General features: G+C 35.5%; 1 protein-coding gene across 13 annotated transcripts in view; it reads right to left on the bottom strand.

The window, feature by feature from the left end:
- Nucleotides 1–18,801, bottom strand: part of LOC103541420 (cytidine monophosphate-N-acetylneuraminic acid hydroxylase) — a 348,688-nt gene that overhangs the window by 94,282 nt on the left and 235,605 nt on the right. For 7 of the 13 annotated variants that reach the window (XM_070584218.1, XM_070584220.1, XM_070584215.1 and 4 more), the window contains one exon: nt 13,411–13,459. The exons of 5 other annotated variants lie outside the window; for them this stretch is intronic. In XM_070584218.1, coding sequence (XP_070440319.1) covers nt 13,411–13,421 — 11 coding nt within the window. In that variant the 5' untranslated portion in view covers nt 13,422–13,459. Of the gene's footprint in view, nt 1–2,097; nt 2,137–13,410; nt 13,460–18,801 lie in introns of those variants that run through there. One more of the 13 variants, XM_070584231.1, reaches the window with a different exon arrangement.

The raw sequence follows: 18,801 nt of genomic DNA on the forward strand, positions 1-18,801 counted from the left end.
GAAACCTTCAAGATTGCAAATGGCCTTAAAGCTCTTCCAGAAATCAAAATGTGAAATTAAAAGACAACAAGTTTTCAGGGGCCTGTAAGAATAGGCAAAGTTTTGGCAAAGGAGCATCAGTGAAGACAAATGTAAAGGAACATCTAGGGAAAAACAATTCCAATTGCACTTTTAAGATAATGGGTTCTGAACTGTTCAATAAAGAAGGATCAGCTCAGACTGTTCCCTTAAGACACCATGTTGCATGTTTCACTACAAAAGGCCCAGAAAACACTGAGCATGACCAGAAAGGACACTGGAAACAAAACTAAACTTGTGATCCTGCCCTTCCTCAAAACCACTCAGTGTCCACAGCTTGAGGTACTGTGTAGTTTTGGCTCCCCACCCATGAAGAAAAACATACCAGAGTTGGAAGAGGTCCCAAGAAATGAGATGGAAGTAAGGGCTTTCAAATGAGAGCCTAAAAATTAGAACTCTATTTTATTCCGGAGAGATGAAGATTTAGGAGAAAGAGGAAGCATGATTGGAGTGCAGGTTTGTTCATCAAAACTCAAAATACTAGAGAGGAAAGGGCAGCATTTAAGTATGAGATAAAAGATGCAGACAAAGGATGACTTTATCCATTAGTTAGAAAATATACTGAAGTTGTTACAGGTAAAATATATAAAAGTAGTAACGTCCACACTTATTCAAACCTAGAAGTAAAAAAAAAAGGGCTCTGAGGAACTAAGAACAAGAAAAAAAAATCATTTTGGAGATTGAGGGATCCCAGGAAAGAATGTAGACTGACAAGAGAATCTAACTACTACAAATGTATGAAACAACCTAACTGAAGTGGGTGAGGAGAGAAGGTGCTGGCCGAATATCTTCGGAAATGAATGGTGTCCACAAGACTCAAGGCAAAAGGAACTGCACATGAGTATTCTACTCTTGTTGACAAAGTTGTTTTGCATAGAGGTATGGGTTAACAATTCTGATACTTCCATACATGTATACTGGAATTGCACAATTAAATAAATGGATGGCAATGGTGAGAGCCAGGTTTCCTACTGTTGGAGTGGGAATCTAGAGATCAGCAAGGGAAGGAGGCTAGGATGATCCATGTGGTAATGGATTAGAGTTGGAGACATCAGTATGAATTCATGTTTACCTTGATATAGATACTAATGAATATACATAGAAATATTTATAGATATGCATAATATACTGATTAGTGTACACAGATTTATCTCCTTTCTCAGTCAGCTGAGAGGGCCCAGAAGCAACAATACACATAGCAACAAGCAGCCAGATCTTGATGTCTAATGTTATTCTCCAAAAAAGAAACTACGGCTTCTTGGAGAGAAATGGCTAATTCTAGGACTGGGAAAGGAAATATGCAAGATGAGCCTGGAGCATCTTGTAGGACCAGAGAGTAAATAAGTGCAAAAAAAAAAAAAAAAACCAAAAAGACAAAAAAAAAACCCAACCCAAAACTCTCAAACAGCTGTATTGATAGGGTTCTGTCAAACAGATAAGGATGCCAACTGAAAGAGCTCTCAATGGCCAAAGCTGGAACATTCTGCAAAAAATTAAGTAGTGCTGGATTATAACCCAAAGCATAAAATAAATATCCATAGGGCCATGTTGGTATAAATAAATGATTGAATAAATAAATAAATGGGAGGAAAGAGACAAATCCCTCTTGCAGAATAATTTCAAGTAATTTATGTATATACTCAGCCCTCAAGGAGGAGGAACATAAATTATCACCCTTAAATGAGGGCTGCACACAGCGACTTCCTTTCAAAGAATATATTATGGAAAGAGCCAGGGAGAGACTAATTTTACAGTGCAGAAACGTAGCAAACACTACCTCATCCAGGTGATCAAGGTCAACACCAGCAGTGATAAATTATGTTAATATGTAACCTTGATGTGATGTAATGAAAATGCCACTTTACCTCTGTGGTCTTCCTCCTTAAAACCCATAATCCAGTTTAATCATGAGAAAAGCATCAGACAAATTCCAATAGAGAGATCAGTACTCCTTGAAACTATCAAGGTCATCAAAATCAAGGAAAGCCTGAGAAACTGTCCCAGACAAGAGGTACCTACGGAGAAATGATGACTAAATGCAATGTGGTATCTCAGATGTGATCCTGGAACAAAAAAAGACATTAGGCAAAACTAAGGAGATCTGAATAAACTAGGAACTTTAATTCACAATAATGTATCAACATTGGTTTATTAATTGTAACAAATATGTCACGTTAATGTAAATGTTAATAATAGGGGAAACTGGGTGTGGTGTCTATGAAAACTATTAGCCTCTCAGTTTTTTGGTAAATCTAAAACTTTTCTAAACAATAAAGTCTCTTTGAAAAGTAAATATTGTTACCTTGTTTTAAAATCTGTATTCATTTACTTAATAAATACAAAAAACATAAAATTTAATGTTTTAAAATATGGCCAGATAAATGAGGAAGAGAATAAAGAACATTCAAAATAGAAGAGTGAGCTCCTTAAAGGAAAACAGAAGCAAGACATACAAAGAAAGAAAAAAGGAGAAAGGAAGGTGGAAATTGTGATGGAGAGAAGTTCTGGAAAGTATGTTGTGGAGAACCAAACTGTTCTCTCTGGTCACAGCTGAGGGTCCAGGGTGGCTTTATGAGCAATTTTAATTTTTCCTTCCTGTTGTTAAAGCCTGATGCTTTGGCAACAGAATAAGATACTCAATCAGCAAAACACACAACATTTATTGTTACTCTTATGGCAATTTTATAAGACATTTTTTGTCTTCAAAATGTTGTGTTGAATGACATGAAATTGCCAATAATTGACAGTTTTTGATCTACAAAAAAGGCAGTTTCGTTTAGTTCAATTTATTATACAGAGCCAATGTTTCTACTCTTGCCATTTTATAAACTTAAAAATAATGAGCTCCTTCATTTTTATATTAGGATATACTCTATATTCCCATAGAACTTTATGGTTTTCCAAGTCTTATTTAATCAGCATCTCACTGATCATCAAAACAAGCTCTTGAGGAGAGTATTTTTACAAAAATAAACATAAAAGATAAAATAATAAACAATAATAGACCAAAAAGTAATAATATCAAAGATTTGAACCACATGAAAAACAAACTGCACCACATATATATATATACATACATATATAACCATATATATAAAAACAGCTGCTCAGCGACTGTAGAATGCACATTTTTTTCAAGAGCATCCAAAACCTTTACAAAACTTGATCATCTATATTGAGCCATAAAGCAAATCTTACCAAGTTTCAAGGTATTGAAATCATAAAGAATACGTTATCTGACAACAGTACAATTAAGTTAGAAATCAAAAACCAAAAAATGTGTACAATCTCTATATATTTGGGTCAAAAATAAACCATAATGGAAATTAGAAAATATTTTGTACTGAATGTTATGAGATCTGACAGGTCAAAATGTATAGTATGCATGTGAGCAGTACTTAGAGAGAGATATAGCCTTAGATGTGAATATTAACAAAGAAAGGCTAAAAAATAATGAGCTAAGCTTCCATCTCAAGAATGTTAAAGAACAATAAAATGATCCAAAGAAAGTGGAAAGAATGTAAGGATAAATATTAATAAAACAGAAACTCTATGTATATTAGATAGGATCAACAAAGACAAAGGCGGTTCTTTGATAAGACTAATAAAACTGACAAATCTCTAGCACAATTGGTAAGAAAAATAAGAGAAAAGACATAAAAGCTAATATTAGGAATGAAAACAGAATTACAGATTCTACATACATTAAAAATAAAAGTGGATATTAACCTAATTTCAATATTTAAAACTCAGATGAAATGGATACATTCCTACAAAAATACAATATACCGAAAGAATTTAAGAAGAAATAGCAAACCTGAATACTATTCTATCACTAAAGATAATGACTGGTGGTCTCAATTTTTCCCCAAAAGAAAACTCTAGGCCCAGAAAACGGTGTATCAGTTCTACTTACCTTTAAATGAAGAAACCATTTCCATCTTATAGGAAATTTTCAGATAAGCAAAAAGGAAGAAACAATCCCCCCAACTCATTGTGTGAAGCTACCTTCATCTTTGAGACAGTGTGAGAAAGGATCTTTATAGGCTAATTTTACTCACAAACATAGATGCAAAAATTCTAACAAAAATATTCACAAGTCCAAACCAGCAATATATAAAAAAGATAAAACATCATAACCAAGTTTCATTCCAGAAATGCAAAGTTAATTTGACATTAAAAAAAATTAAGGTAACTGTCCAGAGAAACAGATTCAAGGAGAAAAATCATACAATCATCTCAATGGATCCAGAAAAAGAGTTTAAGACAATTACATCCATTCACAACAAACACTCATAGCAAAATATGAAAATCCCTTACCTGAGAAAGGGTATGTAAAACAAAACCAAACCAAACCTACAGCAAATTTCCGTAATGGTGACACATTGAAGCTTTCCCTTTGACACTGGGGAAAAGGTAAGGATGCCTGCAATTATCACTTCTGTTCAACATTGTACTGGGAGACCTACCCATAACATTAAGGCAAGAAAAAGAAATCAAAGATATAAGAGCTGGAAACGAAGAAGAAAAGGCTTTCCTTATTTGAAGACAATTAGATTGTATACATAAAACATCCAAAAGAACCTACAAATAAAGTACAAGAATCTACGAGAGTTAAGCAGAATTGTTGGATATATAATCAATAGTTTAAAAATAATTTATTCTCATACGAGCAACAAACAATAAGAAAATAAAATTTCTTAAAAGATACCAATTACAATAGCATAAAATATGAATATGTAAGAATAAATCTAACAAAAGATGTGAAGATATCTATGGAGAAAATTATAAAGCTCTATTGAGAGACATTAAGTAGGTCAGTAAGTGGGAAGTTGTATTTTGTTCATTGACGGGAAGCTCAATTTTATAAACATGTCAATTCATTCCAAATTGATTTATAGATACAATAGAATCCCAATAAAATTCCCAGGAAGATTTTTGTGGGGGAGTTTGTTTTTGATTTGTTTTGTTCACAGTATAAAAACTTATTCTAAAATTTATCTGGAAATACAAAAGGCCAAAAAGAGATAAAACATTCTTGAAGAAGGACATGATAAGGAAATTATTGTAAAGTTAATTAATTATTAATTATTGTAAAGTTATTATTATATAATTATTAATTATTCTATATAATAAACATGTTTTATATATTATATCTTATATATTTATTATATAATAAATATATTTATATTTTAAAATAACAATAATATTATACAATTTTTATATATAAATAATAAATATAATTATTAATTATTGTAAAGTTATAATAATTAAGATAGTGTACAATTGGCTCAGTGATAGATAAATAAATCAAGGAAACAGAATAGAGGACTGGAAACAAACTCACATATGTATTAACACTTGATAAGTAACATTGTAGATCAGTAGGAAAAGGATGAACTTTTCCATAAATTTTTCTGGGATAACTGGGAATACATATTGGAAAAATAAATTGGACCCCTGCCTATATCATAGACAAAAATCAATTCCAGGCAGATTAAAGATCTACATTTAAAAGGCAAACTGTAAAGCTTTTGAAAGATAATATAGGAGAATATCTTCATGATCTTAGGGTAGGGTGGATTTTTTCAACAAAATACAGAAAAACACTACCCCAAAAGAAAATTATTTGTATTGTAGACTATATTAAAAGAATAACATGCTCATCCAAAGGACGATAAAAGAGTGGGAAAAAAAGCCCCCCAAATAGGATATGTGCAACACACATATAACAAAGGACTTTATGCAGAATATAAGGACTTCTATCATTCAATAATAAAAAGACAGACAACCTACAAGAAAAGTGGGCAAAAGCTTTGAATGGGCACTTCACAAAAGAGACTATACAAACGGTCAATGAACACATAAAGAGGGTTCCACCTCACAGTAATTGAGGAAACGAAAATTAAAACAACACTGAGATACTACTACAACCACCTGAGTGACTAAAATTAAAACAACTGAAAATACCAAGTGTTTAGGGGGAGTAATGGAAACTCTCATGCATTACCAGTAGTTCCATCACATTGGAAAACAGTGTCACATTCTCTAGAAAAATAGAAAACACACATATACTACAACCTAGCAATCCTACGTTTAGCTAAGACTCAACACTAGAGAAATGTGTGCATATGTTCTCCAAGATATATTTACAAGGATATACATCACAGCATTATTCACATCAGCTCCAAATTGCAAGCAACCCAAACATCCATCAACAATAAAATGATAAACTATATATTATGTAAATAAATAAAAAATCATTATGTAGAATATCATGCTACAGAATATAATATAAAAATGTAAATGAACCAGTTTAACACTGCTTGTAAAAACATACACAAGTATCCAAACATAATGTTGGGTAAAAAGGACAAACTACACACATACAGCAAATATATGCAATGTGATTCCATTCAAATAATTTTCCCAAACAGGCAACTAAAGTGTATTCTTTAGAAAAGTGAGAAAAATATTACAAAAGTCAGCATAGCACATATCTTTAGTGGGGAGAGAATTATGAGACATGATACGCAGCTAAAGCAGGACATAAGTATTGTTTTAAATGGCTATATTGGGAAGGAAGAAAGATCTTAAATCAATAATCTAAACTTTCAACTTTAGATGTAGAAAAAGAAGAGAAAACTAAACCCAAGGCAAGAAGCAGGAAGAAAATAATTAATAATTACAGTGGAAATAATGAAGCAGAAAACAAAACCAATAGAAAAACCAATGAAACCAAAAATTGGTTTGTTGAAAAGATAAGCAAAACTGACAAACCTTTAGGTAGACTGACTAAGATAAAGAGAAAACACAGATCACGAGAGTCAGAAATGAAAGAGGAGACATTACCACCAATTCTACAAATATTGAAAGGATTATAAGGGAATTCCATGAACAACTATATGCCAACAAATAAGATAATTTAGGTAAAGTGGGAAAATTCCTGGAGGAACACAAATTGCCAAAACTGACTCATGAAAAAATTAAAAACCTGAATAAACCTATGACAGGTAAAGCGATTGAATTAGTAATTAAAAATCTTTCTACAAGAAAAACCCAGGCTCAGATGGCTTCACTGGTGAATTCTACCAAACGTTTAGAGAAAAATTAATATCAATCCTTCATAAGCTCTTCCAGACCAAGCAGGATTTATTGTAGGAATGCAAGATTGATTTAATATCTGAAAATCAACTAATGTAATATACCATATTAAAGACTAAGTGATAAAAACCACATAATCATCTCGGGATACAGAAAGAACATTTGACAAAAATCCAACACCCCTTGATGATTTAGGGGAAAAAAAACCTCTCCACAAACTAAGAACAGAGAGAATTTCTTCAACCCGATAAAGGATATCTACGAAAAACCCATAGCTAACACTATACTTAATGGTGAAAGACTAGATGCTTTCCCCTAAGATCAGAAACAAGACAAGGATGTCTTCTCTCACCACTTCCATTTGACATTTTACTCGAAGCCCTACTCAGGCAAATAAGGCTGAAGAAATAAATAAAAGGCACCAAAGATTGGAAAGGAAGAGTAAAACTGTTTGCAGACAACACAATCTTGTATATGGAAAACCCTAAAAAATTCGCTAAAAAGATTCTAGAGTTAATGGACAAATTCAGCAAAGTTGCGGATACAAGATCAGTAACAAAAAGCAATTGCATTTCTACATGCCAGCAACAAATAATGCATAAAAGATTATGAAAATAATTCCATTCAGAATACCATCAAAAAGAATAAAATACTTAGGAATAAATTCCACAGAAAAAGTGTAAGACTTGTACACTGAAAACTACAAAACATTGTTTAAAGAAATTAAAGATTTAAATAAAGAGAAAGATATTTCATGTTCATGGATCAGAAGACTTAAAATTGTTAAGATGGAAATACTCCCCAAATTGATTTACAGGTTTAGTGCAATCCTTATCCAAAAACCAGAAATTGATAAGCAAATCCTAGAATCTTTATGGAAATACCAAGGACACAGAATAGTAAAGGAATTTTGAAAAAAAAAAAACAAAGTTGGAGGACCCATACTTCCCAATTTCAAAACTTACTACAAAGCTACAATAATCAAGACAATGTGGTACTGGCATGAGGAGAGGTATATAAATCAAAGGAATAGAATCGAGAGTCCTTTGAAATAAACCCTTGAATAAACACATGTGTGTATGGTCAGTTGACTTTCAACAAGGGTGCCAAGACCATTTATAGAACAGTCTTTTCAACAAATGGTGGTGGGACCACTAAATAGCCACATCCAAAAGGATGAAATTGTACCCCTACCCTATATCACATACAGAAATTAACTTAAAATGAACCATAGACCTAAATATAATATTAAAACTGTAAAACTTTTACAAGAAAACTGTAAGGAGTGAGTTCAAGGATTTCGGAGCTGATCAAGGAAAAAGATAAGACATGACCACAAGATGGCAGTAGTACGCAAAAGCTTTACTTCGGAGACACTGACAGCTACATGAGAGGGAAACTTCATGCTTTGAGACTATCCAAAGGCTTGGGGCCACCAATCACAGGGGAGAAGAGCAAAGGAACTTCCAAGGGAGAGGAGGATTGAAGAGGGGCTCATGCATCTAGGTGATGTTTTCAGCAGCAGAGTAGCGAATCTCTGTGTCAGAGAGTTCAAAGGATAGCAGAATTTGGGGTCTTCACAGCATCAAGGCTTATCTGCGATGAACAGGTGTCGGGCAGTTTCATGGGGTATGCAAAGTAGGCTCATATGACTAAATTCTGCTTGTTTAGGCTATACTTAAAACAACTGGATGTGGAAAAATTTGAATTTGGTGCCACCAGCTTTTGAGCTAATGGATCTCAGTCTGCTATAAAGAAATAAGCAAACTAGAGACCAACACACAGAGGCCACCTTTGGCTCATTTACATTAAAAAAAATAGGAATAAATCTTTGTGACTTTGGATCAGCCAATGATTTCTTAGACACCACACCAAGTGAAAAAAGAAAAAATTGATCAATTCGGCTATCAAAATAAAAAACTTTTGCACTGCAAATGACAACATCAAGAAAGTGAAAAGACAACACCAGAGAAAATATTTGCATATCACATATCTGATAAGGACCTTGTAACAAGAATACATAAAAAACTTTTAAAACTCAATAGCAACAAATAACCCAATTTTAAATGGTCAAAGGCCTTGAATAGACATTTCTCCAAAGAAGATACATGAATGATCAGTACCACATGAAGAATAGAAGTTCAACGTCATTAGTCAAGAGCGAAACACAAATCAAAACTACAATGATACCACTTCACATCCACTATGATGGCTATAATTTAAAAACGCAGATGATAAGTGTTGGTGAGGAAGTAGAGAGACAGGAACAAACATACATTGCCCTTTGGAAACAGTTTGGCAGATTCTCATAAGATTCTGTCTAACCCAGCAATTCTGCTCCTAGGCTTCCACCCAAAAGAACGAAAAACATATGGCCACACAAAAACGTGGCCATGAGCTTTCATTTCAATTATTCATAATAGCCAAAAAGGGGAAACAACCCAAATGCCCATCAATTGATTAATGGATCAATAAAATGTGTATATCTACACAATGGAAAAACAGGTAATAAAAAGGAATACATACTACAACACAGATGAATCTCAAAAAATCACGCGAAGTGAAAGAAGCCAGACACAAAAAGCCATGTATTGTGTAATTCTATTTATTTGAATTGTCCAGAATAGGCAAATCTAGAGACAAAAAATAGATTAGTGGTTGCCAGGGGTAGAATGGGGGTGTGGACTGGAAATGGGGAGTGACAGGTCATGGGGATGGGGCTTCTTTTTGGGCTGATGGAAAGAAGCTAAAATTAGATTGTGGCTATAACTGCACAACTCTGTAAATATACTGAAGACCATTGACTGGGACACAAAGCAGGTGAATTTCACGGTATTTAAGTCATGTATCAATAAAGCTATTTTTTTTAAAAAAGAAAGGGACATGTGAGAAAATTCTGGGGTTCTGGTAGGTATGTATTGTGTTTTTTTTTCTTGAGGAAGATTTGCCCTGAGCTATCCTCCTCTTCTTGCTGAGGAGGACTGGCCCTGGGTTAACATCCATGCCCATCTTCCTTACTTTATATGTGGGATGCCTACCACAGCATGGCTTGACAACTGGTGTGTAGGTCTGCACCTGGGATTGGAAGCGTCCAAACCTGGGCCACTGAAGGGGAACATGCGAATTTAACCACTGCGCCATCGGTCTGGTCCCAAGGTATGTTATGGGTTTTCACATGGGTTACACTGGTGTTTGCTTTACACGTGTTAAAACTCATTTACGTTTTATGACTTTTCTGTATATATTATATTGCATAATAAAAATAGTAGGGAAACTGGTATTTTAAATATGCCTTTTCAAAGTATATGCACTCCTCACTTATTGTGATATATAATTGTAAATAAAGCTTGCCCTTTCAGGAGGGAGCAGCCCACCCCTGCCACTAGCTAGAATCAACACAGAAGGTCCTACTGCAAAGGAGTTTGGCTCTTTAAGACCGCTTCTGGAAAGTGTCTTCTAGCGGCAAGACCTTGGGGTTTTGAGTTATACTTTAAGAAGAGAAGTGCTTCCTGTACATTATACATGAGTAATAATGATGATAATACTAATTAGGCTGCACCTGAAGGACAAAATACTAAAGACAAAGAGAAAAAGATATTACTCGAGAACACCTTTTCACTGTTCATCTCTCACGCGCTTTCTCTCATTGACTTCTTACAACTTTTTATTTTGAAATAAAGTTTAAAATAAAATAATATGAACCTGTGAAATAAGCTCAAAAGTCTATTTTGAAACAGACTCACAGGAATTTGCAAAAATAGCCCAGAGTCCCCTGTACCCTTCAACTAGCTTCCCCTCATAGTGACATCTTACATCACTGTATCACTGTGTTACAATATCGAAACCAAGAAATTGATATTGGTACAACACTGTTAACTAGAGTACAAACTTTATTCCAATGTCACTTCATTGCAGCTCCAATGAAGATATAGAACTCTTTCACCACCACTAAGGAATTTGCTTGGTGGAACTCCCAAGGACTGCCCTTGGCAGTCACACCCTCAGTGCGACTCTCCCTTGGCAACCACTGATTCATTCTCTACCCTTATAATGTTGTCTTTTGGCAAATGATATATAAGTAGAATCATACAGCATAAAGTCCAAATCTCTCTTATTTAAAAAAGACAGGCTCATCCTCACATAGTCTCCAGCTAGCTCTCTTTCTCCTCTCCTTTCCAGCCACACATGCTTTTTGTAGTTGCTGTTTCTGCACACCCAACAGTTTACTAGTTTTCTTCCTGCATGTCTGGCCATTCTTTCTGTTTCCTCTGTAAACTCATCCTTCTCCTACCTGGCCATTAATGTTGTAGTTCCTCAAGGCTCCGTTCTACCCCCTCTCCATTTGACATTTTGCCCTAAGGGATCTCATCCAGACCTGTGGCTCCTGAACACAAAGGACTCTCAAACACATTTATGAGCAGACCTGAGCCATATCTGTAAAGCAAACTGTCTTTGTACATATCCATTAAGATGTCTTAAAGACACCTAAAATTTAGCGTGGCCCAAATTCATCTCAGCACATCTCACCCATCCCTCAACCTTCAAGTGTCCACCATGACACCCCCTGCTCTCTTTGATACCTCCCTTTCTCTCACTATCCCACATTCAATTCAAGTCCATCAATTTTACCTTTTGAATCTATCTCACAACCATGCTGCTCCACCACCCTAATCCCAGCTACCATCACCTCCCTCCTTGCCCACTGCCATAGCCCCCTAACTGCTCATCCTGCGTTCACTCTCTATTCCTTCACTATGGCTAGAATAACATATTTAAAATGGAAATTTCAAAATAATCTTATCCTATCAACCTTTCCCCCACCTCTCAAAAAAGAATCAACATCCTTCCATTGTTCCTAGGAAAAAGAATAAAATTCCTAATATAGCCTAGGAGGTGACAGTGACCCCTAATTACTTCCTCCAGCTCGTTTTGAACTATGCTCTTTCTCCTAACAACGCCCAGCTGATTTTCATTTCCTCAAAGCACAACCCTATACCTAGAATATACTTCTTTGATCCCTTCTTCACAGATAGAATTCTCCTTATCCTCTAGATCACTGTTCAATTATCATCTCCACTAAGAAGTCTTCTCTGACTCCCCAGAGAAGGCGAAGTCCTACTATTACATACTGTCATAGCACCATGTATCTTTCTTGCATATGACTTATCAAACTCGTAACTTCATTTTTAATTATGAGATTAATTAATATCTGTATCCCCTAAAATACTGAAAGCCACATGAGAGAAGGAACCATGTCTGCATGAGTCTGCCATTATACTCCCAGAGCCTAGCACATGTGGATTCCGATTAACAGTTGTTGGAAGAATAAATTGCAATAAATGGCCCATGACAGTGATTCTTACAAAACCTTTTTTACAAATCTGGGACTTAAGTATGCCACCATTCCTAGAGTATCTTTAGAATGGCTTCAAGTTTACTTGAGAACTAGCACTTACCCACATGTTACATTGACATTTTAAAGTTCAATATCCTGCAGATAGTACCCCCAATATGACTAGGTTGCAGTCTAAAGGTTTCTTTGTATCGCAGTGAATATTTCCCCACAGAAACAAGTTGTAAATGGCAACTAAGTTCTAACCCAGTCCACAAAATCTTATCTACCCAATTAAGAAGACAGCATTTTCTTCTCAATTAATAGCATAAGAAGACTGCTAGGAGCTTTAAGATTGACTGCCCTTTTGAGCCATGAGTTCAAGGTACTTCTTAGTCCAAAGCACCCCTCAACTCCAAACCCTGAATCCTCCAGGCCCTTTCAGCCTTGAAACTTTAGCATCTCTCTTGGTCCTAAAGCTTACTGAGCCCTGAGCAAAGCAGGAGGTTATGTACTGACAGAAGGGAAGTTCTTAAAACAAGATCTGCTGGCAGCCAGAGAAAAATTAAGGGAATCCACAGAAAAGGAGATGTCACTGGTAAGGGGATCGGGTGACATGGACAGGGGGTGGAGAGAGAGGGCTCAGGCAGATAGGCGACACAAGGCAAGCAGGGCATGGAGAAGGCAAGCACAGTACCCAAACTGAGTGAGTTGTGAATCAGATGTTCCTGAAATAGTACATACTGTACACCCAAAAATTGTTTTACTCTCATGAGCTCCACACCCGCCTCCCACCAAGAGCTTTCAGTTTTGTACCTTTTCTCCAGAAGAGGCGAAGACATACCACCAAAAAACATCAATCCTAAATTCTGTACAAAAAATATTTTAAATCATACCTTTGTTCCATTCTAGGTAGGAAGGGGCCCAACAGCACAAAAACAGCTCCTTAGAAAAAGTAGAAACAGAGTGAGATTGAAATCTTCTTTTCAATGATATTTAGAACTTCTAGCAAGGCTGTAGCCTGCAAATTTCAATTTGCTTGGTAACAAATTTGATTTGATTTCTTTGAAGCCAGAAAATCTTTTCAAAAGCAATTATGTGCAGACGAGAGCACAGCAGATGAGTCAGACTTCTGGTGGCATGAACAGAACCAGCAGATGTGAATTACACTTGTCTTCATATATCTGCCAACCTTTCTGTCTCCTCCCAGCTCCACCCATTACAGACTAGCAACGTTAGATAAACACCTTATTCCTTGCCAATACCAAGCGTATGAAGTAAGCGTGTGTGTGTGTGTGTGTGTGTGTGCTACAAGTGTATGTGTTTTGCAGACCGATGAGTGGGGTGAAAGAAGAGAAAGCATTAAGGAGGAATTAATATCGCACCCCCCCCCCCAACTTTCTGTACTTTTCTGAAAATAAGTCAGCCTATCACATACACACATTTTGGTTTTTTTAGTGCAATAAGAATAATTGCTTTATTAGGAAAGAAAGGATCTCTGTAGAATACTTCCCACTGGTTTGTAGGGTCTAGTTCAGACCTCAGTTCATTCCTTATTCCTACACGCCTCTCTTATTTCTGTCTTCCCAGCCCCTTGAGCCCAGACCACTGCCAGTTCAGGGTCCAAGCCTGGATCTCCTGAGAAGTCTACAATCCTCTTCTTGGTTTATTTCCCCTATTTGACAAATACCCTGCCTTTTGGCAGGTCATTATTCCAGCTCTAGCAAGCTCTATGGTTCTTCAAACAAGTACAGTAAAGTGAAGGACTCTGTGACATTTTGTCTACCCATCTAGTTTTAAAAACTCACCTCAAGTCCCTCCTCCTTCCTTAAAATCACTCACTCCCTTTCTCACTGATCTTTCTTTCTCCTGAACTCCAGGAGAATTCTGCACTCACAATTTGCAATTTAGGAAAAAAATAGTAATACTAAGTTCTGTAAATATTTCATTTACATTAGTCTTGTTTTTGTTGATGTGTCACTTTTTTATTTAAAAATATATTAAAAGAGAATGAATTTGGCTTTACTTAACATATTGTATTCACATATTAGCTACTGAACATAATTTTACTTTATTGGAGCAGTCACACATAATCAAGGAGTTTATTCCAAGACTCCTTTTTGAAAGTTTCATCTTTAAATCATATTACTATACTCCCAATGCTGTACATCAGAAAAAAGGATATTTCAAATCATAAAACCATTTTTAAACTGAAAAAAAGGACATTTTTTGTTTAAAATTAGCCAGACATAAGACTCATAGAATCCATAGCAAATCCCTTATAGTTAACCTACACTCCTAAACTCCTGTTACAAAGCAATTAATGCTTAGCATGTAGGCATGGAACTATCCTACACCATCAGTATACAGTATTTTCTGCGGTAATGGCTTAATGAAAAAAGTGTATCTATAAAATATACACTGCTTTCTTGGTCAAATATAAGTTGATTCTGTTTAATGCAAGATTATTTTGATTATTTTCAGTCTAGGTGTCTTCACTATTGATAAAATAGACTGTGGATAAGCTCCTCTAGCTGGAGGAACCATATGCGTAAAAAAGTGTTTGCAGTGAAGATAACATGTCATACCATGTGCCAAATACCATCCTAGATCTGGACGTGACAATTTTCTCGTATATGCTCGCACACGGTGCTCTCTAACTTTGTATTTATTCCTTCTTCCTAAGAGCTCAAATGACATTACATGTATTTTCTGAAAAGCTTGGTAGGAGGTTCTCTGGCAATTAGCTATATTACATATTACATTTTTTATCCTTTAATTAATATGCTTTGTGAACTCTTTTTTGTTGTAGTTCTCAAATGTTAACACAAGCTCGAATCACCTACTCCATAGCCTTCAGGTTTCTAAAGAACATGCAACTATACCCTACTCACACAACAGATATTAACTTTGCTCCCTTATCTACGAAACTAAGTTAGTATCTCTGGAATGTGAGGCTAATTCTACCATGCTCTGTACCTTACCATTCTAGTCAGCTCACAAAAACTCGATTGGCTGAATGGCCAATTGCCATATTTACTAATGTATATGTTTATCAAAATATTTGTTTTTTAAAAGCAACTATTTATAAAGTTTATGGCAATTTATATAGGATGAGATGGCTTCTGAGTTTTTGAGGATTTTTGCAAAGTTTTAGTTGACTAATTTTTTTAAATTGAAGTAACATTGGTTTATAACATTGTGTAAATTTCAGGTGTACATCATTATATTTCAGTTTCTGTGTAGGCTATGCCACGTTCGCCAACCAAAGTCTAAATGCCATCTGTCACCATACACATGTGCCCTTTACTGCTTTCTCCCTCTTCCCTCCTCCCTTCCTCTCTGGTAACCACCAATCTATTCTCTATACCTATGTGTTTGTTTGCTGTTGGTGTTTTGTTTTTTTTTTTTTATCTTCCACATGAGTGAAATCATTCAGCTTTCTCTGTCTGACTTATTCTGTCTAACATAATGCCTGCAAGATCCATACATATTGTCACAAATGGCAAGATATCATCTTTTTTATGGCTGAATAGTATTCCATTGTGTAGGTATATATATATATATATATATATATATATATATATAATATATATATACACCACATGTTCTTTATCCATACTATTTTCCATAGTGGCTACACCAGTTTGCATTCTCACCAGCAGTGTATGAGGGTTCCCTTTTCTCCACATCGTCTCCCACAGTTGTTATTTCCTGTCTTGTTAATTATAGCCATTCTGACAGGTGTGAGATGATATCTCATTGTAGTTGTGATTTGCATTTTCATAATAATTAGTAATACTGAACATCTTTTCATGTGCCTATTGGCCACCTGTATATCTTCTTTGGGAAAATGTCTGTTCAGATCTTTTGCCCATTTTTTAGGTGGGTTCTTCAATTTGGATTCCTTTTTTTTCTAAGATTTTATTTTTCCTTTTTCTCCCCAAAGCCCCCTGGTACATAGTTGTATATATTTTTTTAGTTGTGGGTCCTTCTAGTTGTGGCATGTGGGACACTGCCTCAGCATGGCTTGATGAGCGGTGCCATGTCTGTGCCCAGGATCCAAACCACTGAAATCCTGGGCTTCTGAAGCAAAGCACGCAAATTTAGTCACTCAGCCATGGGGCTGGCCCCTGGATTCCTTTTATTTCTTTTTCTTGCCTAATCCCTCTGCCCAGAACTTCCAATACAACGTTAAATAGCAGTGGTGAAAGTAGGCATCCCTGTCTTGTTTCTTTCTTCGAGGGATAGCTTTCAGTTTTTCATCATTAAGGATGACGTTAGCTGTGGGTTTGTCATATATGGTCTTTATTATGTTGAGGTACTTTCCTTCTATACTCATTTCATTCAGAGTTTCTAACATAAATGGATGCTGCATCTTGTCAAATGCTTTTTCTGCATCCATTGAGATCATCATATGATTTTTATCCTTCATTTTGTTAATGCTGTGTATCATGTCGATTGATTTACAGATGTTAACCATCTCTGCATCCCTGGAATAAATCCCATTTGATCATGATGTATGATCTTTTTAATGTATTGTTGTATTTGATTTACTAATATTTTGTTGAGGATTTTTGCGTCTATGTTCATCAGTCATACTGGCCTGTAATTTTCTTTTTTTGTGTTGTCCTTGTTTGATTTTGGTATCAGGGTAAAGTTGGCCTCATAGAATGAGTTAGGAAGCATCCCCTCCTCTTCAATTTTTTGGAAGTTTGAGAAGGATAGGTATTAAATCTTCTCTGAATGTTTGGTAGTATTCACCAGGGAAGCCATCTGGTCTTGGACGTTTGTTTTGGGGAGGTTTTTGATTACTGTTTCAATCTCCTTTCTAGTGATCAGTCTATTCAGATTCTCTATTTCTTCTTGACTCAGTTTTGGAAGGTTATACGATTCTAAGAATTTTTCTACTTCTAGATTATCCAATTTGTTGGCATATAGATTTTCATAGCATTCTCTTATAATCCTGTTTATTTCTTTGAGTCTGCTCTCTTTTTTTCTTGGTGAGTCTGGCTAAAATTTTGTCAATTTTATCTTTTCAAAGAACTGGCTCTTAGTTTCATTGATCTTTTCTATTGTCTTTTTAGTCTCTATTTCATTTATTTCCTCTCTGATTTTTATTTCCTTCCTTCTACTGATTTTGGGCTTTGTTCTTCTTTTTCTAGTTCCTTTAGGCATATTGTTAGACTGTTTGAGATTTTTCTTGTTTCTTGAGGTCTGTCTGTATTGCCATAAACTTCCTGCTGAGAACTGCTTTTGCTGATCCCATAAATTTTGGTATGTTGTATTTTTATTTTCATTTGTCTCTAGGTAGTCTTTGATCTCTCCTTTGATTTATTCATTGACTCAATAGTTGTTCAGTAGCATTTTGTTTACTCTCTCCATATTTGTGGCTTTTTCAGTTTTCTTCTTGTAATCGATTTCTGGTTTCATACTGTTGTGGTCAGAAAAGATGCTTGGTATTATTTCAGTCTTCTTCAATTTATTGAGACTTGTTTCGTGGCCTAATATGTGATCTATCCTGGAGAATGTTCCGTGTGTATTCAAAAACAATGTGTAGGGGACCAACCCCGTGGCCAAGTGGTTAAGTTCATGCGCTCTGCTTCGGTGGCCCAGAGTTTCACCGGTTCAGGTCCTGGGCATGGACATGGCACCACTCATCAGGCCATGTGGCATCCCATAAAGCACAACCAGAGGGACCTACAACTGGAATATACAACTATGTACTAGGGGGTTTTGGGGAGAAGAAGAAGAAAAAAAAAAGAAGATTGGCAACAGATGTTAGCTCAGGTACCAATCTTAAAAAAAAATGTGTGTTCTGCAGTTTCTGGGTGGAATATTCTGTGTATATCTGCTAAGTCCATCTTGTCTAATGTGTCATTTAAGGCCAATGTTGCCTTATTGATCTTCTGTCTGGATGACCTATCCATTGATGTAAATAGAGTGTTTAAGTTCCCTGCTATTATTGTGCTACTTCCAATTTCTCCTTTTACGTCTGTTAATATTTGCTTTATGTATTTAGGTGCTTCTTTTTGATAGCGTAGATATTTACAAATCTTATGTCCTCTTGTTAGATTATTCCCTTTATCATTAAGTAATTCTCTTCTTTGTCTCTTGTTACAGTTTTTATTTTAAAGTCAACTTTGTCTGATATAAGTATTGTTACCCAAGCTTTCTTTTCATTTCTATTTGCATGGGGTATCTTTTTCCATTCCTTCATTTTCAGTTTCCGAGAGTCTTTAGGTCTGAAGTGTGTCTCTTGCATATAGCAATATATATGGGTCTTA

Source organism: Equus przewalskii, chromosome 19, assembly GCF_037783145.1.
Source record: "Equus przewalskii isolate Varuska chromosome 19, EquPr2, whole genome shotgun sequence".
NCBI classification, from domain to species: domain Eukaryota; kingdom Metazoa; phylum Chordata; class Mammalia; order Perissodactyla; family Equidae; genus Equus; species Equus przewalskii.